The sequence below is a fragment of the Rhinolophus sinicus genome, chromosome 18 (assembly GCF_057876585.1).
Source record: "Rhinolophus sinicus isolate RSI-liver-muscle chromosome 18, RSI-T2T, whole genome shotgun sequence".
Lineage (NCBI taxonomy): Eukaryota > Metazoa > Chordata > Mammalia > Chiroptera > Rhinolophidae > Rhinolophus > Rhinolophus sinicus.
Genome location: NC_142518.1, coordinates 84,589,844 through 84,614,762, shown reverse-complemented (window position 1 = coordinate 84,614,762; position 24,919 = coordinate 84,589,844). Strand labels below are relative to the sequence as shown.

General features: G+C 39.0%; 1 protein-coding gene across 11 annotated transcripts in view; it reads right to left on the bottom strand.

The window, feature by feature from the left end:
• The window catches only part of GRIA3 (glutamate ionotropic receptor AMPA type subunit 3), a 568,173-nt gene that overhangs the window by 146,234 nt on the left and 397,020 nt on the right, over nt 1–24,919 (bottom strand). For all 11 annotated transcript variants that reach the window (XR_012493554.2, XM_088795040.1, XM_088795041.1 and 8 more), the window contains 3 exons: nt 18,854–18,958; nt 17,867–17,974; nt 16,476–16,682 (listed from right to left, as the gene is read on the bottom strand). Coding sequence is in view for 10 of the 11 variants with exons in the window: in XM_088795040.1 (XP_088651166.1) it covers nt 16,476–16,682; nt 17,867–17,974; nt 18,854–18,958 (420 nt within the window). In the remaining variant the exon portion in view is untranslated. The remainder of the gene's footprint in view (nt 1–16,475; nt 16,683–17,866; nt 17,975–18,853; nt 18,959–24,919) is intronic.

Sequence of the window (24,919 nt, the reverse complement as noted above, 5' to 3'; positions counted from 1 at the left end):
CCAAAAAGCAGGTGGAAGAGGCTCAACCAACAGAATAGGAGGGGGTTACTGAAAAAGCCTTAAGGACAGCCAGCTTGGTAAGGGAGTTGGCAACCGTTTCCCCCTCTTGTATGCTTGTTGAGACCAAAGCAGCGGAACTGTCATATTAGCTCATAGGCAGCCTTGAAGAAGCCTTTGCAGTCTGCCACCACTATCCCTTCAATATGAAAAGGAAGTAGTGATAGTTGATTATTTCGGAGCTCAGAACCTGCTTGGCATAAGATTTGGGGAGCTATCCATATGACTATTACAGAAATGGGGAGGAGTAGGTAACCAGAGTCAGAAAATATCCGTTTAGTTCTGCTGGGACTGTCACAGCATGCAAAAGAGGGGGAAGTTCCCTGTCAAAGCGTGTTAAAGATTTAGAAGGCTGGGGGAAAAGAGCCCCAGAGAGCAGTTTCCAGGCTCTTGGCCTCATGTGGAAAGGTGCTGGCTCAGGTAGTAAATGGCCATCACCTGTGATTGGATAGCCATCAGCTGTGGCTAGTTGGCCATCAGCTGTAACCAGTGAGCCATTGGCCACTAATATAACTGATGTGGCTATGCTAACAAAAAATGGGGGATAGTAAGAAGATGTTGGCTGGCAAGTGCGGATTGCAGTTAGGATGGCGGATTGCAGTTAGCAAGGGAGTCAGTCGGTTGGTAGAAAAGCAGACAGCAGGTCACACGTCGTGTGAATCCAGCCTCCAGTGAGACTATAGTGGTATGACTCCCCTACCTATGGCTCTGTGGGTGTTCCTTTCTGGCCTCACCATATCCTGCATTCTTATGTGGGGAGCGGGAGCAGAGACCCTGCATGACTCCCCACACGACAAAGGCCAACATTGATGAAAAATTAGAAAGAGGCAATTTCCCAAATGTCATTCCTTTCTTGGTCCCTGCTCCTTAGGAAAGCCAGCTGTGGCTGGGAGAGAGCATTAAGAACTATCCATGGGGGATAGGGAGTAGGTGAACTTCTGACTCAGTAATGAAGTGCTTTACTTGTGGTGTTCTGAATCAGTCCAGTGGCCTTTTCCCCTCAAGCCTCTTCCTGTGCTAGCAGTATGCATGTCATTTTCAGAAACCTCAGTGGGTAAGTAAGTGGTATAAGGGTGTTCCAGTGACAGACAAGACCCAGCAAATTAAAAGAGTTCAGGATAAGTGTTTGCTAGGGCTTTTGGTTACATCTTGAGTACTTAAAGGATTTTAATTAAGCAGCTTGAGAGTGGCTGTGTGGGCTCAATAAACACACCAAATTAGGTTTGATTTTTCCACTCACCACTGGCAAACCAGGAGCAACTTCATTATTGGAGGGAGTATATAATCCCTTTCATAGGTGTGTTGCCAAAGTCATAAATTTCGTAAAACTTTGTGGGGACAGAGCCAGGAGCACAGTTTCTAGGCGCTCATGCTCACATGCTGTGGGGGCAGAGCCCCAGAAAGTAGTTTACAGGCTCTCGGCCTCACGTGGAGGGGTGCTGGCTCGGGTAGTAGATGGCCATCAGCTGTGGCCATTGAGCCATTGGCCACTAATATAACTGCTGCAGCTGTGGAGGAGAGTGGAGGAGAGTGGAGGAGAGTCGTCGGTCGGTTGCAGAGAAAACGGACAGCAGGTCGCACGTCCAGTGAACCCAGCCTCCAGTGAGACCGTAGTGGTATGACTCCCCTACCTATGGCTCCGTGGGTGTTCCTTTCTGGCCTCACCATATCCTGCGTTCTTGTATGGGGAGCGGGAGCAGAGACCCCGCAGGCCACCCCGCACGACACATGCAAAGGTGCTCACTTGGGTAGTAAATGGCCATCAACTGTGATTGGATGGCCATCAGCTCTGGTTAGTTGGCCATCAGCTGTAACCAGTGAGCCATTGGCCACTAATATAACTGCCATGGCTATGCCAGCAAGAAGATGGTGGCTGAGCTAGCAAGCATGGCGGATTGCAGTTAGCACAGTGGATTGCAGCTAACAAGTGGGGTTAGTTGATTGGCAGAGAAGTGGACGGCAGGTTGCAGATCATGTGGATCCTGTTTCCTGTGTCTCCAACCCAGCTGCCAGTGAGACTGTAGTGGTATGACTCCCCTATTTATGGCTCTGTGGGTGTTCCTTTTTGGCCTCATCATATCCTGCATTCTTATGTGGGGAGTGGGAGCTGAGACCCTGCATGACACCCAGCATGACAATTTAAAACCCAACAAACTCATACATACAGGGATGATATACTTAAGTCTAACAAGTTTGAGAGAAATGACAATTTAAATGTTATCAATTTTTTAGCTGAAAAATTTACATTATAGCTTAAAAGTATTTTCACCTGATTATCTGATATAAAAGTTGGAACCCACCTGGAGGCTATGAATGAGCTTGTCAGCCACCATTATAAAGCACTTTCTGAAAGCAAGGAGGAGGATGGGAGAGAGGAGGTAGGTAATGTACTGGCATGTAATGCATAAGATATTATATGTTATCTGAGAGAAAAGGTAGACATGACCTATCTTATCCTTAAGTTTCTAGTAGCCTTGGGCAGACATTTCATTTGAAAAGTTTAAATGTATTTGCTACGCAGGGAGTCACGTAGGGTCTCAGCTCCCGCTCCCCACATAAGAGCTTAGGACATCGTGAGGCCAAAAAGGAACACCCACGCTGCCATAGATAGGGGAGTCATACAACTATAGTCTCGCTGGTGGCTGGGTTGGAGACACAGGAAGCAAGAGCCACACGATCCGCAACCTGCTGTCCACTTGTCTCTGCCAACCAACTTCACTTGCTAGCTGCAATCCGCCCTACTAACTGCAATTCGCTGCTCTTGCTAGCTCAACCACTATCTTCTTGCTAGCCCCCATTTTTCTGCTAGCGTAACCACAGCAGTTATATTCGTGGCCAATGGCTCACTGGTTACAGCTGACGGCCAACTAGCCACAGCTGATGGCCATGCAATAACAGTTGATGAACATTTACTACCTGAGCCAGCACCTTTCCACGTGAGGCTGAGAGCCTGGAAACTGCACTCCTGGCTCTGTCCCCACAGTATTGAAAAAGGAATGGGGGCAGACTCAAACTAGACAATATGAATATAACTGCTGCATGTTGGGGGGACAGGATGTAAACTGCTTTATTGGCTATACTCTGGGGAATATTTACTGTCTCCAGTTGTTAAGATCTGTAGAAAGGGATGAGGTCTATTTAAATCTGTGCAACAACAAGCAGTATCACAACAGGATCTTTTTTCTTTATCCAGAACAAATGTCCCAGTATGTCCCAGGGCTTCTTATCCTTGGGGAGCCGAGAGAGTTAAGGACAAAATAAAGATAAAAGAGTGTCCCTGGATCTTGGTAAAGGCAATGTGAGACCAAATTTGGTCGGAAATATTTCCCCACTGTCTCTGCTCAGAATGGCAGACTTCCATGTGTCGTTAATGCTCCTTCCTGGAGTTCATATGCATCATTTCAAAGAGGGACATTTTTATCAAACTATCAGCCTTTCTGCCAAAGCCCAGTGTAATCACCTCAAGAATAGAAGAGAACACTTGGCATCTGTTACTGCACCCTTGCTTCTTTGCCTTTTAGCTGGAAGGACAGATCGACTTTCTTTCTTAATGGAAAATGAATCTATCTTAGAATAGTGACAACCTAAAAGATAATTTCTTCTAGGTAGAGAAATGTCAGTGTGAGTAGCATCTATAAAATTGCTATTTGTCCTGAGAGTGTGAATGAGTCTGAGGATACCTAAGGGATGTGACCTGGAATCAACCATCAGCAACCCCATCTTTGTCTCCAAGATCTCTGCTTTCTTGTAAGCCAGAAGTACCAATCTGGGCTGTAGTTTGTCTGGCTTTTCTCAGGGCAACTACTCCCCCCATCTTTAGTTCTTTAACATTTTTTAAATTAGTTTCAGGTGTACAAAACAATATAATGATTAGACATTTACACACTGCACAAAGTGATAACCCCATCAAGTCTACTACCCCTCTGATATCGTACATAGCTATTACAATACAATTGACTATATTTCCTGTGCTATAGTTTACATCCCATGGCTATATATGGGATGGATATATATATATATATATATATATATATATATATATATATATATATACTGTGGGGACAGAGCCAGGAGTGCAGTTTCCAGGCTCTCAGCCTCACGTGGAAAGGTGCTGGCTCAGGTAGTAAATCGCCATCGACTGCGATTGGATAGCCATCAGCTGTGGCTAGTTGGCCGTCAGCTATAACCAGTGAGCCATTGGCCACTAATATAACTGCTGTGGCTAAGCTAGCAGAAAATGGGGGCTAGCAAGAAGATGGTGGCTGAGCTGGCAAGTGCGGATTGCAGTTAGGATGGCGGGTTGAGGACAGTGTGGATCCAGCCTCCAGTGAGACTATAGGGCTGCCAGCGAGAATATAGTAGTATGACTCCCGTATCTATGGCTCCGTGGGTGTTCCTTTTTGGCCTCATCATGTCCTGCATTCTTATGTGGGAAGCGGGACCAGAGACCCCGCCTGACATTCTGCATTATATATATATATATATATATATATATATATATATATATATATATACAGTTTTTTTATATATAAAACTGTTGACACTCGATATTATTGTATATTGGTTTCAGGTGTACAACATAGTGGTTAGGCATTTACATAACTTATGAAGTGATCCCCCCATAAGTCTAGTACCCATCTGACACAGTACATAGTTTTTATATTATTGACTATATTCTCCATACTGTATTCACATCCCCATGACTATTTTGTGACTAAAAATTTGTACTTCATAATCCCATCACCTTCCTCACCCATTCCCCCAACCACCCTCCCATCTAGCAACTATCAGTTTGTTCTCTGTAACTATGAATCTATTTCTGTTTTGTTTATTCATTTAGACTGTTCTTTAGATTCCACATATAAATAAGATCATATGGTATTTGTCTTTCTCTGACTTATTTCACTTAGTGTAATCTCCTCTAGATCCATCCATGTTTTTGCAAATGGCAAGATTTCATTCTTTCTGATGGTGGAGTAATACTCCATTGTATAAATGTACTACAATTTCTTTATTCAGTCGTCTATTGATGGGCATTTCAGTTGTTTCCATGTCTTGGCTATTGTGAACAGCACTGCAGTAGACATAGGAGTGGATACATTTTTTCACAACAGTGTTTTGAATTTCTTTGGTTAAATCCCCAGGACTGGAATTGCTAGACCATAAGGTAGTTCTGTTTTGATTTTTCTGAGGAACATCCATAGTGTTTTCCATAGTAGCTGCACCAATTTGCAATCCCACTAACAGAGCACAAGGGTTCTCTTTTCTCTACTTCCTCTCCAACACCCCATCCTTAGTTCCAAGTCCTAGAAACATAAGGAACATGGCAGCTGTCCACTGGGAGGCTTCCTTTTGTCAATTAGGCCCTCAGTGTTCTTCCAGCCCTCTTCCTGACTCTCTGTTTCTGTTATGTGATGTTTATTCTCAAAGGGCATAAACCCCTCAGATATCTACATTGGGTTTTCAAATATTTCAAGTGGTAATTACATATGTATATTACATTTTCCTAGAGGCCACAGATAAGCAGAATGGGTATCTTGGATGGAAAAACTTATAATCCAACTAGATTATCAAGGCAAGGGGGGGGAGATGCTATACCTGATACAACCCAATCTTCCCATAGTCTCACAAGCTTAGTAAACTGAGCCAGTATGACCCAGTGGATAGGCCACTGGACTAGGATTTATGAAATCTGAGTTATAGTCTAAACTCTGTCAAACTGTATCAGTGTTTGACCTTGTCACAATTCCTGCCACCATTCCTGTCATTCCTGGTTTACCCAATGGGCAGTTTTAATGTCTGTTCCTGGCTGGTCCCCACATTTATCTGTGGAATGAATGAAAACATAGGCTAAAGAATGCTTAAGATCCTTGCTAGCAACAAAATGTTTTTTTAAAAACTTTTATTTATTTTAAGAGTGTTTTTCCAGGACCCATCAGCTCCAAGTCAAGTAGTTGTTTCAATCTAGTTGTGGAGGGCACTGCTCACAGTTGCCCATGTGGGGATCGAAACTGCAACCTTGTTAAGAGCACTGCTGCTCTAACCAACTGAGCTAACTAGGTGTTCCAACAAAATGTTTTTAAATATCCTCTTAAAACTCATGCTATTTGGAAGCCATGAAACTTGTGGTCTACAAGTTATTTGAGCTAGAGACAATTACCAAGTGACGATATTACAAACATCCAGCTCAAAATCAACACTAGTAAAAGCAAGTAGAGAGTTTCAAGTTGGTAATGTTCTGAAGAGCTTACATAATAGGGCACATTGTGTCCTACTGACATTCGTTTCAAAAATAGATGATACAAGCTACCCCAAATATCAATCTTGTTTTCTTTAGAGGAAAAAAGACCAGTTAGAAATCATCTGAAAAGAGGCCAATTGGCTTCTTTCTTCTGTAACAAATTTAATTCATTTTTATTCTTTCTTGAGACTTATGGCAGATACTGAAATCTCCTTTGCAAACCTTTTATTCATCTCTGCCTTTCTTCATTTCCCCCCCGACTCTGATCTGTTTTACATACTAAAAGCATAAGAGAAAATACACTAAAGATAAAGATAAAGCTATCTGTGTAGTTTTCATGTTCATTGCAAGAAGTAGATCCATGTTCTCTAACTTTTGGCTTATTAAGCACTCAGGGAAATCACTGGGGATTTTCTGCCCTTCTTTTTCTTAAACAGCTTGCAAACCACAAGAGGCCAGGCCTACCAGAAATGAATGTCTGTGTTTTCACTTTTCTCCATTTCTATCAATGATAGACAAGTTGCAAACTTCCCAATGCTGAAAGATTAAAACTTCTCAATAAAAATGAAAACATATTTAGCTTATGAGATCATCATCCTCCCTGACAGAGCTCTCACTCCAAGCATGAAAAGAACATCCAATTTTCATAGCCGCAGGTTTTAGAGGAAAGTAAAATTTGGTAGTCCACTCAAATGGGTTATTTTGCTATCAGTTCCCTGGAATCACCATGTGTTATAGTCCCAGAAAGCATCCAAAACTTGATCTAGGTCAGGGAAGGGAGGAGGACGTTTCTGTAAGAGCCTTCTCTAGCTATTATTTTGTCTTCAATAGAAAGAACTGACTCTTGGTGGTGAACACACAATGTGATTTATAGATGATGTAATACAGAATTGTACACCTGAAATCCATGTAACTTTACTAACAATTAACTTTAATTAAAAAAAGAGACTTCATCAAAATGGCGGCGTGAGGTCACCCTCTGTAACACTCCCCTGGAATTTACAACTAATCGAACAACAATAACTCCACAAAGGACTCCCTGCACAGCAGACAGGCAAGAAGAAGACGCCCACTACTGAATTCACCTAAAGGTGAGAGAATGGCGCGAGCTGGGGAAGAGGGAAGGGAGAAGTGCGGAGATGGAGCCCCGCGGGGGCAGGACGCAGACCTAGCTCAGTGCTCCGAGCTTTCTGCTTCCCGGACTAGGGCAGCTGCGGGACAGGGAAGAATTTGGACTGCTGGGGCTCCATTTATGGCCTACAGGCCTGAGGGGGCAGCATATAACATGGCTGAAACCAACGTTCACGGAAGAGACCTCAGAGAAAAGACTGAGGGAAGAAGGCTGAAAATGGTGGTTTAAGCCCTCACTGCTGAGCAGAGAATGGAAGCCTTAGACACTGACACTAGCCGCCCCCTCCCTAACCTCCCAGAGCTCACCCCGCCCCCACCTGCCTGGTGCTAGAGGTGAAACAGTAGCAGTGACAGATCAAAACAACAGAATATTTGCTGTTCTGAGAACTGTGGACCACAGACAAAGATTAGCAGCCCAACTAGTTCCGGCAAAAAGGAGGGAGCTGTGGAAGCAAGACCAGCTATGGTGGTGGTCACCGCCATTGCTCTGGGCCACCTCTCACAATTCACCCCACCCCTGACCCCACCTATCTGGGCGGATACCTGCAGGAATAAACAGAATGGCTGAAACATACGGGCTCTGAATATGGAGCTGGAAGAGCTTTGGAACTTAAAAAGCTCTCCGCATACCCACACGGACACTGCACCCTGTGACCGAGGCGAACTATTAACAGAGGAGAAGCCTGTCTCCCAAGGAATCCCCCCACTGTGTGAGAAGCTGGAATAGTGCAGAGAAAACATAGCACTACTGTGTGAGAGAGAAAGAAAAGTCTGCATTCCGAGAGAAAATAAAACATTCTACCAACAAGTATTGGAAAACAAAAGAAAGACTTCTTCCAATCAACCTGTTGCAGAAGCCACTCCTGTAGATGTCTAGGAAGAGAAACAATAAATCAGTAATTGTCATGAATAATCAACGCAATAAGACAGCTCAGAAAGAAAGTGAAAAGTCTCCAGAAAAGGAACCTAAAGATATGGAAATATGTGACTCAAATGACAGAGAATTCAAGATTGCAGTTCTGAAAAAACTGAATGAGATGCAAGAAAACACAGAAAGGCACTTTAATGAACTCAGAAACACAATCAAAGAACAACATGAGCATTTTACGAAAGAGATTGAAATTTTAAAAAAGAACCAAATAGAATTTCTGGAGATTAAGAACTCAATAGAAGAAACTAAGAGTGAAATAACCAGCTAGGGTAGTAGAGTTGACCAGACGGAGGAAAGAATCAGTGACATCAAAGATACAAACTTGGAAATTACACAGATGGAAGAAGAAAGAGACTTGAGACTTAAAAGAAATGAAAGAACCCTACAAGAACTTTCTAACTCCATCAGAAAGACCAACATAAGAATAATGGGCATACCAGAAGGAGAAGAAAGAGAGAAGGGAACAGTGAATATATCCAAACAAAATGTCGGTGAGAACTTCCCAAACTTGTGGACAGAACTGGATCCTCGAATCCAAGAAGCAAATAGAACACCTAATTACCTCAATCCCAAGAGGCCTTCTCAAAGGCACACTGTATTGAAGCTGTCTGAAATCAACGACAAAGAATGACTCCTCAAGGCAGCCAGGGAAAAGAAGATGGTAACCTACACAGGAATGCCCATTAGATTATCATCAGATTTTTCAGCAGAAACTCTACAAGCCAGGAGGGAGTGGAACCAAATATTCAAACTATTGAAAGAGAGAAATTATGAGCCAAGAATAATATATCCATCAAAGATATCCTTTAGCGATGAAGGAGGAATAAAGACCTTTCCAGACATATACAGAAGCTGAGGGAATTTTCTAATACACGACCTGCACTACAAGAAATACGAAGGGAGGCTATTCGACCACCATCAACAGGGACAATTTGTGGCACCCAAAACATAAAAAGGGGGAGAGTAAAGGCCTGCATCGGAATATGGGAATGGAGAAAGCAAGTGTGCTGAAGAAAATGGAATACTCTAAATATCAAACTTCCTTTTACGTAAACTTAAGGGTAACCACTAAAAAAAAAAAAAAAATCCAGAACAGAAATATATACTGTAATAAAAGAAGAAACAGAGGTAAACATCATAGAATACCACCACACAGAAATAATACACAACAAGAAAAAGGCAAAGAAACCATGGAGACACAGTCTTACCAGAAAACTAAAGATAGAATGATAGGAAATCCTCACGTATCAATAATCACCCTAAATGTAAAGAGACTGAAGTCACTAATAAAAAGGCACAGAGTAGCAGATTGGATCAAAAAACTAAACCCAACCATATGCTGTCACAAGAGACACATCTCAGCTACAAGGACAAGCATAGACTCAAAGTGAAAGGGTGCAAATTGACATTCCAAGCAAATGGTACCCAAAAAAATCAGTATAGCCTAATGATATCAGATGAAACAAACTTCAGGGTGAAAAATATAACAAGAGACAAAGATGGACATTTCATAATGGTAAAGGATAATATACAACAAGAAGACATAGCAGTCATCAATATTTATACCCCAATCAGAGAGCACCGAAATATACCAAGCAACTACTAACAGAACTAAAGGGAGAAATTGACCAAAACAGAATTATAGTAGGGGACCTAAATACATCATTGACAGCTATGGATAGATCATCCAAAAAGAAAATAAATAACAAAATAGCAGTCCTAAATGACACATTAGATAAAATGGACATAATTGACATTTATAGAGCGCTTCATCCTAAAACATCAGACTATACATTCTTTTCTAGTGTACATGGAACATTCTCAAGGATAGACCATATATTGGCACATAAAATCAGCCTCAGCAAATTTAAGAAGATTCAAATCATACCAAGCATATTCTCTGATCACAAGGCTTTGAAAATGGATATCAACTGCAAAAAGAAAGCAGGAAAAAACACAAATGCTTGGAGATTAAACAACATACTTCTAAGGAATGACTGGATCAAAGATGACATTAGAAGAGAGATCAAAAGATACATAGAAACAAATGACAATGAAAATACATCCTACCAAAATTTTTGGGATGCAGCGAAAGCAGTTTTAAGAGGGAAATTTATCTCATTACAGGCCTATCTCAAGAAACAAGAAAACTCCCAAATAAATAGACTCATGTTACACCTTAAAGAACTGCAAAAAGAAGAACAAGTGAAACCCAAGGTCAGCAGAAGAAAGGAAATAACAAAAATTAGAGCAGAACTAAATGAAATAGAGAACAAAAAGACAATAGAAAAAATTAATGTGACAAACAGCTGGTACTTTGAAAAGATTAACAAAATTGACAAACCCTAGGCTAGACTCACTATGATAAAAAGGGAGAATACACTAATTAACAAAATCGGAAATGAAAAAGGGGAAGTTATCACGGACACCACAGAAATACAAAGGATCATCCAAGAATACTATGAAGGACTATATGCCACCAAATTCAAGAACCTAGAAGAAATGGACAAGTTCTTAGAAATGTATCGCCTTCCAAGGCTGAACAATGAAGAACTGGAAAATCTAAACAGACTTATCACCAGTAATGAAATTGAATCAGTCATCCAAAACCTCCCCAAAAGCATAAGGCCGGGACCAGATGGCTTCACTGGTGAATTCTACCAAACCTTCAGAGAGTATCTAATACCAATCCTGCTCAAACTCTTCCAAAAAAATTGAAGAAGAGACAGTACTCCCTAACTCATTTTATGAGTCCAACATTACCCTGATACCAAAACCTGGTAAAGACAACACAAAAAAGAAAAACTACAGACTAATATCTCTGATGCATACAGATGCAAAAATCCTAAATAAAATTCTAGCAAATCGAATACAACAATGCATTAAAAAGATTATTCATCACGACCAAGTGGGGTTCATCCCGGGGGCACAAGGATGGTCCAACATCCGCAAATCCATCAATGTGATACATCACATAAACAAAGTAAAGGACAAAAATCATATGATTATATGAATTGATGCAGAAATAGCATTTGACAAGATACAGCTTCCGTTTATGATTAAAACTCCTGATAAAATAGGTATGGAAAGAAAACACCTTAACATAAAAAAGGCCATATATGTCAAGCCCTCAGCTAATCACATCATTAATAGTGAAAAACTGAAGCCCTTTGCACTACGTTCAGGAACATGACAGGGCTGTCCCCATCACCTCTGCTTTTCAACATAGTGTTGGAAGTCCTTGCCAGAGCAATCAGGCAAGAGAAAGAAATAAAAGGCATCCAAGTTGGGAATGAAGAAGTTACATTATCACTCTTTCCAGATGACATGATGCTATATATAGAAAACCCTAAAGACTCCACCAAAAAGCTATTAGAAACAATAAACGAATACAGTAAAGATGCCGGCTACAAAATCAACGTACAAAAGTGCATTGCCTTCCTATATACTAACAATGAAATCTCACAAAAAGAAATACAAAAAAAAAAAAAAAATTGTCTTGCAACTGCAGCAAAAGAACAAAACACCTAGGAATAAACTTAACCAAGGATGTGAAGTACCTATATGCTGAAAACTATAAGACATTTTTGAAATAAATTGAAGAAGACACAAAGAAATGGAAAGATATTCCGAGCTCATGGATCGGAAGAATCAACATAGTTAAAATGGCCATATTACCCAAAGCAATATACAGATTTAATGCAGTCCCCTTCAAAATCCCAATGGCATTTTTAAAAGAAATAGAACAAAAAACCATTAGATTTGTTTGGAACTACAAAAGACCCCGAATAGCCAAAGCAATCTTAAGATAAAAGAACAATACTGGAGGTATTGCACTCCTTGACGTTAGCTTGTACTATAGGGCTAAAATAATGAAAACATACAATGGAGGAAAGACATCCTCTTCAATAAATGGTGCTGGGAGAATTGGATAGCCACGTGCAGAAGAATGAAACTGCACTGCTATCTGTCATCATGTACCAAAATTAATTCAAAGTGGATCAAAGACTTAAGCATAAGACCTGACACAATAAACTGCATAGAAGAAAACATAGGTACTAAACTTATGGACCTTGGGTTCAAAGAGCATTTTATGAATTTGACTCCAAAGGCAATGGACGTAAAAGCTAAAATAAACGAATGGGAGTATATGAAACTTAATAGCTTCTGCACAGGAAAAGAAACCACCGACAAAATAAAGAGGCCACCAACTGAATGGGAGAAGGTTTTTGCAAACAGTGCCTCCGATAAGAGGCTAATATCCAAAATATACAAGGAACTCATGAAACTCAACAACAAAAAAACAAACAACCCAATTGAAAAATGGGTAGACGTCCTGAAGAGACATTTCTCCAAAGAGGACATACAAATGGCAAATAGACATATGAAAAAATGCTCAACATCACTAATCATCAGAGAAATGCAAATAAATACCACGATGAGATATCACCTCACCCCAGTCAGAATGGCTATCATCAACATGACAAATAGTAACAAGTGTTGGAGAGGCTGTGGAGAAAAAGGAACCCTCATACACTGTTGGTGGGAATGCAGACTGGTGCAGCCATTATGGAAGGCAGTGTGGAGGTTCCTCAAAAAATTACGAATAGAATTACCATATAACCCAGCAATCCCTCTCCTGGGTATCTACCCCAAAAATCCTAAAACATTTAGAGATAAAGACACGTGTGCTCCAATGTTCATTGCAGCTTTGTTTACGGTGGCCAAGACATGGAAACAATCAAAATGTCCTTCGACAGATGATTGGATAAAGAAGTTTTGGTATGTATACACAATGCAATAGTATTCGGCGGTAAGAAAAGATGATATGGAACATTTGTGACAACATGGATGGATCTTGAGAGTGTAATGCTGAGCAAAATAAATCAGACAGAAAAAGCAGAGAACCATGTGATTTCACTGATATGTGGTATATAAACCAAAAGCAACAAAAGAACAAGACAAACAAATGAGAAACAGAAACTCATAGACACAGACAATGGTTTGGTGGTTGCCAGAGGGTAAGGGGGGTGGGGGGTGGGGGGTGGGGGGTGGGAGATGAGGGTAAGGGGGATCAAATATATGGTGATGGAAGGAGAACTGACTCTGTGTGATGAACACACAATGGGATTTATAGATGATGTAATACAGAATTGTACACCTGAAATCTATGTAATTTTACTAACAATTGTCACCCCAATAAATTTAATAAAAAAGAAAAAAGAAAAAGCAGAGAACCATATGATTTCACTGGTATGTGGTATATAAACCAAAAACAACAAAAGAACAAGACAGACAAATGAGAAACAAAAACTCATAGACACAGACCATAGTTTAGGGGTTACCAGAGGGTAAGGGGGATGATTAGTGGGAGATGAGGGTAATGGGGATCAAATATATGGTGATGGAAGGAGAACTGACTCTGGGTGGTGAACACAGAATGGGATTTATAGATGATGTAATACAGAATTTTACACCTAAACAAACATACAAACAAACAAACAAACAAAGAAAAACTTGGGAATTTTTTTGATGTTGCTTATGGAAGAATGATAACAGAGTTGGAAGAAGACTTGAAAAAAACAGAAAGAAAGAAATGGAGGAGAAATATAGGAAGGCTCCAGGAAATTTTTTACCTATTCAGCAGTAGAGAGATGGCTTCTAAATTACTAAACAAATAAGGGACTCTCTTATTCTCAAGCTCCCTCACTCACACATGCACAAATTGGAAAGAGGAATATAATGTGTAGAGTAAGTTGTTACAGTACAGAGGATGTGCCAGACGAGAGCCCAAAACCAAGTGAGAAATCTGCCTTGCTCTATGCCACTGTGTCCAATGTTCTGCTCAATGCCAGGAGGTCACTGAGTTATTTATAAAGTGTGACATGTTTTCTTTTGAAACCCTAGAGAGTTCTGGCTATTGAGTCACAATGGGCTGAAGAGCTCGTGTCAGTTCTTCCCTGGCACATTAGAAACTGACACCCTAAATTTCTTGCCATGCTTCTGTGGCCAAACACTCTTCTCAGAATGGCTGAGGCACCAAGGGCCTTTGCAGTAAATTTCAACTGTATTTCAGGATGGGATGAGTCTGAAACATCACTTTGGCTATAGGGTAATACAGGGCAATGGTTAAAGAACATGGACTTCATACTCAGAGACTTGGGTTCAAATTATTGGGTCACTATAAGCTGTTTGACATGAGACTTCACCTTTCTAGGCTTCAATTGTCTCATGTGTAGAATGATGTCAATAATGGCACCTCCCTTGGAAGTTCGTTGTGAGGATTGGGTTACATAATGCCTGTAAAGCACTTAGCATAGTATCTGGCAACCAGGAAATATACTACAAATAGTAGCTAACAACAACAACAACAAAGAACAACATTATAGGTTACCTCCTACCATGAACTCAACTTAATGCATTGTTGCATGTCAGGCATTCATTAGTTAGAGCAAAAAGTGACTATCTACTATGTATCAGGTAATGTGCGAAGAACAGGGGAGGGCTTTGAGCAAGACAGGATGTTTTTGAGCCTGAATGTTGGGCAGAAGAGGAATAGGAAAGAGAAGACTTGATAACCAAATTGTAAAATGAGAGGTTAGAGCTATGTCAAGACCATTCAGAGCTTCTCAGTGTCCTTGGAAAGCAAGACAGGTTCTGTGCCCCTTATTCAGCTCCATCTTGTCTGGCATTAAAAGCTCTTTTCTTTATCATAACTGGCTGGGTTCACTTGAATCTTATCTTCAACTCAGCCCTGTCCTAGTTCCCAGGACCAAACTTGGCCCAAGATAGGAGATAATTGGCTCCAGCCCCATAGCTGTGGGCTAAGGTTAAAATTGCCTTCCTGCTTGTCTGATTGGAAGATGGTGCCCTAGTTTTGATATTTGAGGTCCAGTCTCATTTAAAGCCTTAATTCCCTTTCCATGCCCTTATTTTTAGAAATGAACTGCCTTTGTGCTTGTTCCCGAGGACCTGTTCCAAAAACTCATTTAATGACCATAGTACTATCTTATAGTCGGACACTTACACCATATTCTTGCTGATTACCATTTCCAGTATTAGAGTCCTTATCCTGAACCTCAGTTCAATGGGTAACTTGGACATTTGCTTCTTGACAGCTTCGTTTCAGTATATCTACCTTGTAGATTCTTCTGTCTTCCCCTAACCTGTGGTCTAGACAGCTTTGCAAGTAATCCTTGTCTGTTAGAACTAAACCTTTGCCAATCACCACCTGCACTGGGGTGAGTTCTCTAGTGACTAGTTTGCCTACTGGGCTGTTCTTATGCCCAGTTATCTCCATATGTCTCACTGGGTGGCCCAAGATCTGACATTCCTAATCAGAGGCCAAAACCTTTTAAAGCAAAATCATGGAGGAGCTCTGAAGATATGCTGTACCTTTTTAAAAAGCCATAATTATCAGTATAATTATTTTGTACTTGTCCCATGGACAAGCCCTTGGCAATGCCATTCTGTTTATTCATTAATTTATTCAACAAGTATTTGTTGAACTTCTGTTATGTGCCAGCCTCTGAGATATTGAATTAATATTTGTCCTCAAAGGAGGATTTTTAAAGTGGTAAATTACAATAATGTAGATATCTGATTTGCCAGGGTAAGAGCAGAGGTAGAGAAACCAATTAAAAGATTGAAAAATGGTAAGAAACTTAATTAAGATGATGATAGCGGGAATGAACAGTGTGTCTGGATTTGAGAGACAGAAGAATTGAATTGATAGGGTACGGCAATTGACTGGATATGAGAGGAGCAATGAGAAAAGATGATCAGGTTGCTTAAGCAACTAGGTAGGTGGTGACTCTGCTTTCTGAGACAGGGAACACAGAAGGAAGAAATTTTCATTAGAGGGCAGCTTGTACGTAATGTTGCCAAACAGAGTTCCCCAATTCTACTTTCCTTTTAGTAAAATAATCCTGTTGCCCAAAGTATGCTATTGACAAGCTACTTTTACAGAATTCAGGTGTAAAATAAAACCATTTTTCTTACAGATCATATGAAAACAATACAATTGGATAAGTATTGCACTTGAAAATTAAATCCTCTATCTTTGTTAATTGAAAAGCACAGAAGTAAATGAAAACAGAGTTGAAAAGAACTTACCCCATAGACAAGTTCTCCAACCATGCCATTCCATATTTTAGTCTCTGGATCTCTTGCACCATATTTTCCGTCACCAACAATGGACAATTTGTATTTGATTCGTACATGTTTGGCTATTTCATAGGCTAAGTCTACGCAATAGCCTTCATATCGTTCATTTCCTTCTAGTTGCTCATGGTTCTTCTTGTACATTACATACGGTGATTCCTTTGGGACCAGAAGGAAGATCAAAGAATTGCTCCTATACATTTTTCTAAGTGATGATAAATGTAATCACGAAGTCCTCCTTCCCTCCATCCCTGCCGTGGCTATTGACCTTTGGTGTGTGAAAAGAGATTTTAATTTTTTTGCTTAATAAACAGAAAAGCCTCAATAAACTATTCATTGGGCTCTATATCCCTCGGAGTCCTTAACTGATAATTTAAGGAAGTAGAGAAGGATTTAAGTTATTTTTGAGAGTTTGAAAGAAGGATCAGTTTCTACCTGTAAAGTCTTTGATTTAGTCAAACCATGTAAGTGCACCTTGCATGAAGGTAAACTGCCTTTGATTTCTTGGGATTTACCATGTAGGAACCACAGACAACCCAGGCAAGCCCCAGGGAAACACAGTGATCTTTGTGAAGTCAGAGTCTGTGGCTTATTCATTTTTAAATCCATAGGGCCTAGTACAGTACCTAGGACAAAATAAGTATTTGATATGTATGTTTAATTGAAAGGTAAACTTCAGTCTAATCTCCATTCAATTAATCACAATTTCAGACTTACTGGCATACTCATTTTTAACTGAGGTTTGTATTTTGTTCAGTAAAAATATACCAACTTTTAGAAAAACATTTTAAAACTAAATGAGAATACTACCTCACATTTCAGTAGTGCTTTGAATTTTGCAGAAAAGCTTTACATGGTTAATATTGCCTTGAAATGGCCTTATGACATATATAGGATATTATTATATCCATTCTATAAATTAAAAAAACACACAACCTGAGGCTCAGAGAAGATGTGACTTGTACAATTAAGCACAAGTTTACTAGTCTACTACTGGTAGACCTATTATTAGAACCCCAATTTACTCTCTCCTCCACACAATGCTGTCTCCCACACAGTGAATAATTAAATTTCATGTCCAGATGAAACATCAGTCCTATAGTGGAAGGAGGGGGGTAAAGAGGAGAATGATATCTAAAACTGTTCCAAATTTCTATTATTTTTCTTTTAAAAATGAGATTCATTTCATTATAATGGCACAATATTTCGAGAGGTTCCTAAGCTGACCTATTGGAAGTTTTCACTGTTTGAAGTTGAGGTCTTTCTTACTGGCTGAATAATGTTTTTCAGAAAGCAGAAGTCTTGATGTACAGAAAACCCACCTACATTCTGTCTATACTTACCAGAATGGTAGTCACTACTATAGTCCGGTTCTCTGAGGATGCACTATCATTGCTGATTTGCTGATCTGAGAAAGGTACAAACCTTTCATATTCATTCCAGTAGCCAGCCTAGAAAGAACAGACATTTGATTTGTTGCCTATTTTTTCACTCAAAAAGTACACCATGGAATTCAAGTGCTGTGGAATGAAACTTTTTTTAAGTCACTTGATTTTTACAGGGATTGATGTCCTGTTTCCCTCTGTCTTGCTATCCAAACCAGGATCCCAACACTAACACATACAGATGTTCTGTTTCTTCATCCTGGGGGTACCCATCCCTACCTTACCTTTACCGATATTTTGTAAAATAATTTAGCCCACTGTAGGATGACCAGCCTTTTTTTCCCTTTAAATTCATATAGCAGAAAAATACTTTGCTTTGAACTGTAGGAAAGCTGGGATATGTGGGGTGGGAAACCAGTGAGTATCCTGTAGAAATGACACAAGATATTTTATGTACCGAGGTTTTATCAAATGACTACTAAATCCCCACTGCATACCTAACTCAGCTATTAGTGTGATAGAAGCAAAATAGTTATTATAACACTTAGCTGTAGAAAAACATACTTTGTTCAGAGTCCTTTTGGTGGGTGAGTTGGCAAACTGAAGAGATACCTACTTTCCAATTCTTTTGCTAAAACTGCGTGTACCTTGGCAGCTTCTGTTTAAATAAAAACATGTAAAATTTATAATTCCTTCCTTTTATTGTAGGAAGCTGTTAATAACTCTTTTGTCTACCACTTATAGAACCAACCTCAGAGAGAAATAATCTGGAACACTGATTATAAAACAACTCTGCATCATATCTATACTACTCACTAAATGGAAAGGCAAAAATGATGTGTGGGAATTTGCTTTGTGTATGTTTCCTAATACCTGTTTTCTTGCATCTGAGTTCTAGCACCTTTCAAACGACTTTTTCTTTGGATATCTGTTTTGGTTACTTACTTTTCGAGAACCAGTGACTTTCATTTCATACACATCGATGGTATAATTTGTCCTACGTCCATAAGTGTCAAATTGGATGTTTCCAGTCATTCCATGTACCTGTACCTGGTAGAAAGGAAAATGTAAAATTTTAAACTAGCACCACATTACTGAAGGCAGTGGGTTGCCCTAGGTCTCTGGGATGAGGTCTGCCAACAGATCTTGGAGTTTTGGAGAACTTTTTTTTTTTTTTTTTCATTTAATGTGATTTTTTTTAAATTTTATTTTATTAAATTAATGGGGCTCTGTATTAGTTGCTGAGAACACAGAAAAAGAATGTCTGTCATCTTGAGATTCTCCCAATCAAGTAAGGGAGATAGAAATACATAGATGATTAAAATGCTATGGTTCAGTTCTACAGAGGGAGTGATGGTAACCCAGAGGAGAAGCACCTAATATAGATTGGGGTGGGGTCAGGAAGGATTAATAAAGGATCCTAGATGGATAGTAGGAAACTGTCACTGACATTCACATCCTTAAAAATAGAATTCTCTCTGAGTGGTTGTACAATTCTAGTTCTGTTCCCCAAAAGTTCTATTCATGGGGTCAGGAATCTCTTCAAAATACCAAGGTATAGACTGTTGTCCAGTTTGTAAATTATGTCTAAATAGGCTGGATATTTACAAATATACAATTTTGGGGTGGTTATTAAATACTCGTTTTTTTTTAATTCAAGTTTATTGGGGTGACAATTGTTAGCAAACTGACATAGATTTCAGGTGTAAAATTCTGTAATACATCATCTATATATCACATTGTGTGTTCACACCAACCAGAGTCAGTTCTCTTTCTATCACCATATATTTGATCCCCTTCATCCTCATCTACCACACCCCTCCCTCCTTACCCTTAGGTAACCACTAAACTATTTTCTGTGTCTATGAGTTATTATTTCTCCATTTGTTTGTCTTGTTCTTTTAGGGTTTTTTGTTTGTTTGTTTGTTTGTTTGTTTGTTTATTAAATTTATTGGGGTGACAATTGTTAGTAAAATTACATAGATTTCAGGTGTACAATTCTGTATTACATCATCTATAAATCCCATTGTGTGTTCATCACCCAGAGTCAGTTCTCCTTCCATCACCATATATTCGATCCCCCTTACCCTCATCTCCCACCCCCCACCCCCCACCCCCCTTACCCTCTGGCAACTGGAGAACTTTTATCTTGAGTCATTGAGATGTATATTTACCAGATAATGTCTTACAGATCTTCGTTTCCTCTCCATTATTTTCTAGGTATGCCTTTTTAATAATGAAGCTTCAAGTGGGTATGATAGGCCATTACCTATATGATACAATGAGGGCCCTACCACCACTTTTTCAAGGGTCTTAAATTTCTATCTTTAGTCACTTAAGGGAGTAGCCTGAAGAGTAGTCTTAACTAGGTTAATGCATTCTTCTAAACAGTGAGTTCCTTGGGGACTGTGGCTGTGTCTTATCTTAGTATTTCCAATATCTGAACATAAACTTGTTTCAGTAACATGGCCTCTGGAGCTCCTGAATTCATATTTTAGCTTCCTCACTTACTAACTGTATGACCTTGAGTATGTTCCTTAATACTTTTGTAACTCAATATACTAATCTGTAAAATGGGAAATCCTAGAAGTACTTATCCCTCTAAGTTTTTGGGAGGATTAAATGACTTATACACATGTTATGTTTAAAACAATGTCTGACCAAAATGTCCTTCGATAGATGAATGGATAAAGAAGTTGTGGTATATATACACGATGGAATACTATTTGGCGGTAAGAAAAGATGATATAGGAACATTTGTGACAACATGGATGGATCTTGAGAGTATAATGCTAAGCAAAATAAGTCAGACAGAAAAAGCAGAGAACCATGTGATTTCACTGATATGTGGTATATAAACCAAAAACAACAAAAGAACAAGACAAACAAATGAAAAACAGAAACTCATAGACACAGATAATAGTTTAGTGGTTACCAGAGGTTAAGGGGGGTGAGGGGTGGGGGGTGGGAGATGAAGGTAAGGGGGATCGAATATATGGTGATGGAAGGAGAACTGACTGTGGGTGATGAACACACAATGGGATTTATAGATGATGTAATACAGAATTGTACACCTGAAATCTATGTTATTTTACTAACAATTGTCACCCCAATAAATTTAATTAAAAAAACACAAACAAACAATGTCTGGTATGTAATAAGCATTGAAGTACATGGTAGCTATAATAATAATTATTAGTCAAAATGAATTTAGTGTTGTATCTTGAAAGAGTTACACACTTATCAGCTACCATAGTAACATATATGAGTTTTTCCTTATGTTTAACCTATGCCCAGCTACAGACAGGTAGCAGAAAGCCAGGCCATGGAGAGATAGTTCATAGACTGATGAGGTTGGTTAAGTCTAAGGAATCAGGAGTATGGAGTACCAGATAAGAAAGTTAGAGATACTGGAATAGCCTGAACACCTTTTGTTATGCCAAATGCAGGTTCACGTATGCCACCATTTTTTCCTGGGTCTGGGCCCAGTGTTATAAACAAACAAGAGGCCATTTCTGCTGGGTGGAGAGATTTCCTTAATTACTTTACAGTTAAGGGATACTGCATGAAAGACCCTCTATAAATATGTCAATATTGTTATCCACTTGAATTACTCATTTGGCAAATAAGGGTTGAGGAATTTGTTCCAAAGAAAAAGAATCTCATTTTTCTAAGATAAAAGATCGAATACTTTTACATCACTAATAGAAAGTGACAAGCTGTAGGCACATCAGAAGTGGTAATAGGCTTGTGCTAAAGAAGACGAAATTGATGGCAAATATTAGGGAACATCTTTTTAAAGGGAAAGAGGCTTCTTCATCACCAATAAGAAACTGGAATTCTGTTGAAGGAGAAATGCTCCAATGTGACTTCCTGAAGACAAGATTACTGTCCTATTGACCAAACAAATCTAAGCAGTATTGTCAGCTTAGGCTTGCAGAGAAGGTGATATCACACTTATAGTTAAAGACAAAGTTCTTTCTTGAGGTAGAAATTACTTTTCCAGTAGAATGGATCTGGTGCATTCTATGATGCATGAAAAGTTCTTTACAGTCTATTTTGAACATTGAATTCTATGAGAGAAGATAGATAGGACAAAGACACTGGCAAAGGAACTTATTAAGGAAATCCTTCATTACTGAAAATAGCAAAGGTTTCAAGTCTCATTAAAAATTGTATATTTCTCGATTATGTCACATAAATGGCGGCATGAAGAGTGCTTCTTGAAATCTCTCTTGGAGGACATACAAATGGCAAATAGACATATGAAAAAATGCTCAACATCACTAATCATCAGTGAAATGCCAATCAAAACTACAACGAGCTGTCACCTCACCCCAGTCAGAATGGCTATCATCAACAAGACAAATAGTAACAAGTGTTGGAGAGGCTGTGGAGAAAAAGGAACCCTCATACACTGTTGGGGGAATGCACACTGGTGCAGCCGTTATGGAAGGCAGTGTGGAGTTTCCTAAAAAAATTACGAATAGAATTACCATATGACCCAGCAATCCCTCTCCTGTGTATCTACCCAAGAAATCTGAAAACATTTATAGATAAAGATACGTGAGCTCCAATGATCATTGCAGCTTTGTTTACGGTTGCCAAGACATGGAAACAACCAAAATGTCCTTCGATAGTTGAATGGATAAAGAAGTTGTGGTATATATACACAATGGAATACTATTCGGCGGTAAGAAAAGACGATATAGGAACATTTGTGACAACATGGATGGAACTTGAGAGTGTAATGCTGAGCGAAATAAGTCAGACAGAAAAAGCAGAGAACCATGTGATTTCACTGGTATGTGGTATAAAAACCAAAAGCAACAAAAGAACAAGACAAACAAATGAACAACAGAAACTCATAGACACAGACAATAGTTTAGTTGTTACCAGAGGGTAAGGGGGTTGGGGGGTGGGGGGTGGGAGATGAAGGTAAGGGGGATCAAATATATGGTGATGGAAGAACTGACTCTGGGTGATGAACACACAATGGGATTTATAGATGATGTAATACGGAATTGTATACCTGAATCTATGTAATTTTACTAACAATTGTCACCCCAATAAATTTAATATAAAAAAAAAGAAATATACAGCATAAAATAAAGGACAAATATCATATGATTATATCAATAGATGCAGAAAAACATTTGACAAGATACAACATCTGTTTATGATTAAAATACTTAATACAATTTGTATGAAAGGAAAATACCTTAATGTAATAAAGGCCATATATAACAAACCTTCAGATAATATCATAATTAATGGTGAAAACGGACGCCCTTTGCTCTACGTTCAGAAGCATGACAGGGTCGTCCCCTATCACCTCTGCTTTTCAACATAGTGTTGGAAGTCCTCGCCAGATCAATCAGGCAAGAGAAAGGAATAAAAGACATCTACACTGGGAAAGAAGAAGTTAAATTGTCACTCTCTGCAGATGACACGATGCTATATAGAGAAAACCCTAAAGACTCCACCAAAAAGCTATTAGAAACAATAAACAACTACAGTAAAGTTGAGGGCTACACAATCAATGTACAAAACTCCGTTGCATTTCTCTATATTAAAAATGAAATCTGAGAAAAAGAAATAAAAAAACAATTACTTTTGCAATTGCAAAAAAAAAAAAAAAAAAAAAAGAATAAAATATCTAGGAATAAACTTAACCAAGGATGTAAAAGACTGATATACTGAAAACTATAAGAATTTTTTTAAATTAACGTTTATTGGGGTTACAATTGTTAGCAAGGTTACAGAGATTTCAGTGTACAATTCTGTGATATATCATGTATATATCATGTTATGTGTTTACCACTCAGTGTCAGTTCTCCTTTCATCACCATATATTTGATCCCTTTTACCTTTGCCTGCCACCGCACTTCCTCTTTACCCTCTGTTAACCAATAAACTATTGTCTGTGTATGAAACATTTTTAAAAGAAATTGAAGAAGACACAGAGAAATGCAAAGACATTCTGTGTTCATGGATTGGAAGAATAAACATATTTAAAATGGCCGTATTACCCAAAGCAGTATACAGATTTAATGCAATCCCCATCAAAATCCCTGTGGCATTTTTAAAATAAATAGAACAGAAAATCATTAGATTTGTATGGAACCAGAAAAGACCCCGAATGGCCAAAGCAATCCTAAGAAAAAAGAAGACTGCTGGAGGACACTCCTTTACTTCAGCTTGTACTACAGGACAACAATAAACAAAACACTATGGTATTGGCAGAAAAGCAGACACACAGACCAATGGAATATAATCTAGAACCCAGAAATGAATCCACATGTATATATAGACAGATAATTTTCCAGAAAAGAGCCAGAAACATACAATGGAGCAAAGACAGCCTCTTCAATAAATGGTGCTGTGAGAATTGGAAAGCCACATGCAAAAGAATGAAAGTAGACTGCTATCTGTCACTGTGTACCAAAATTAACTAAAAATGGATCAAAGACCTAAACATAAGACTTGAAACAATAAACTACATAGAAGAAAACATAGGTACTAAATTTATGGACCTTGGTGTCAAAGAGAATTTTATGTATTTGATTCCAAAGGTGAGGGCAATAAAAGCTAAAATAAATTAAGGGGACTACGTCAAACTAAAAAGCTTCTGCATAGCAGAAATAAACATCGACAAAATAAAGAGACAATCAACTGAATGGGAGAGGATTTTTGTAAACAACGCCTCTGATAAGGGGCTAATATCCAAAATATATAGGAACTCACACAACTCAACAAAAAAAACAAACAATCCAATTTAAAAATGGGCAGAGGACCTGAACAGACGTTTCTCCAAAAAAACCCACAAGGTTTTGGGAACGTACAGAGGGATAGTGGCTGGGGGGAGGGGGGTTCACACATTGTGAGGGATATAAATGATAAATGTCTAAGTTTTGCTTTGTCTTGTGCACCTGAAACTAATTAAATAAAAAAAAAAACAAAAAAAAAAACAACAACAACAAAAAAAACCCCACAAACATACAAATGGCC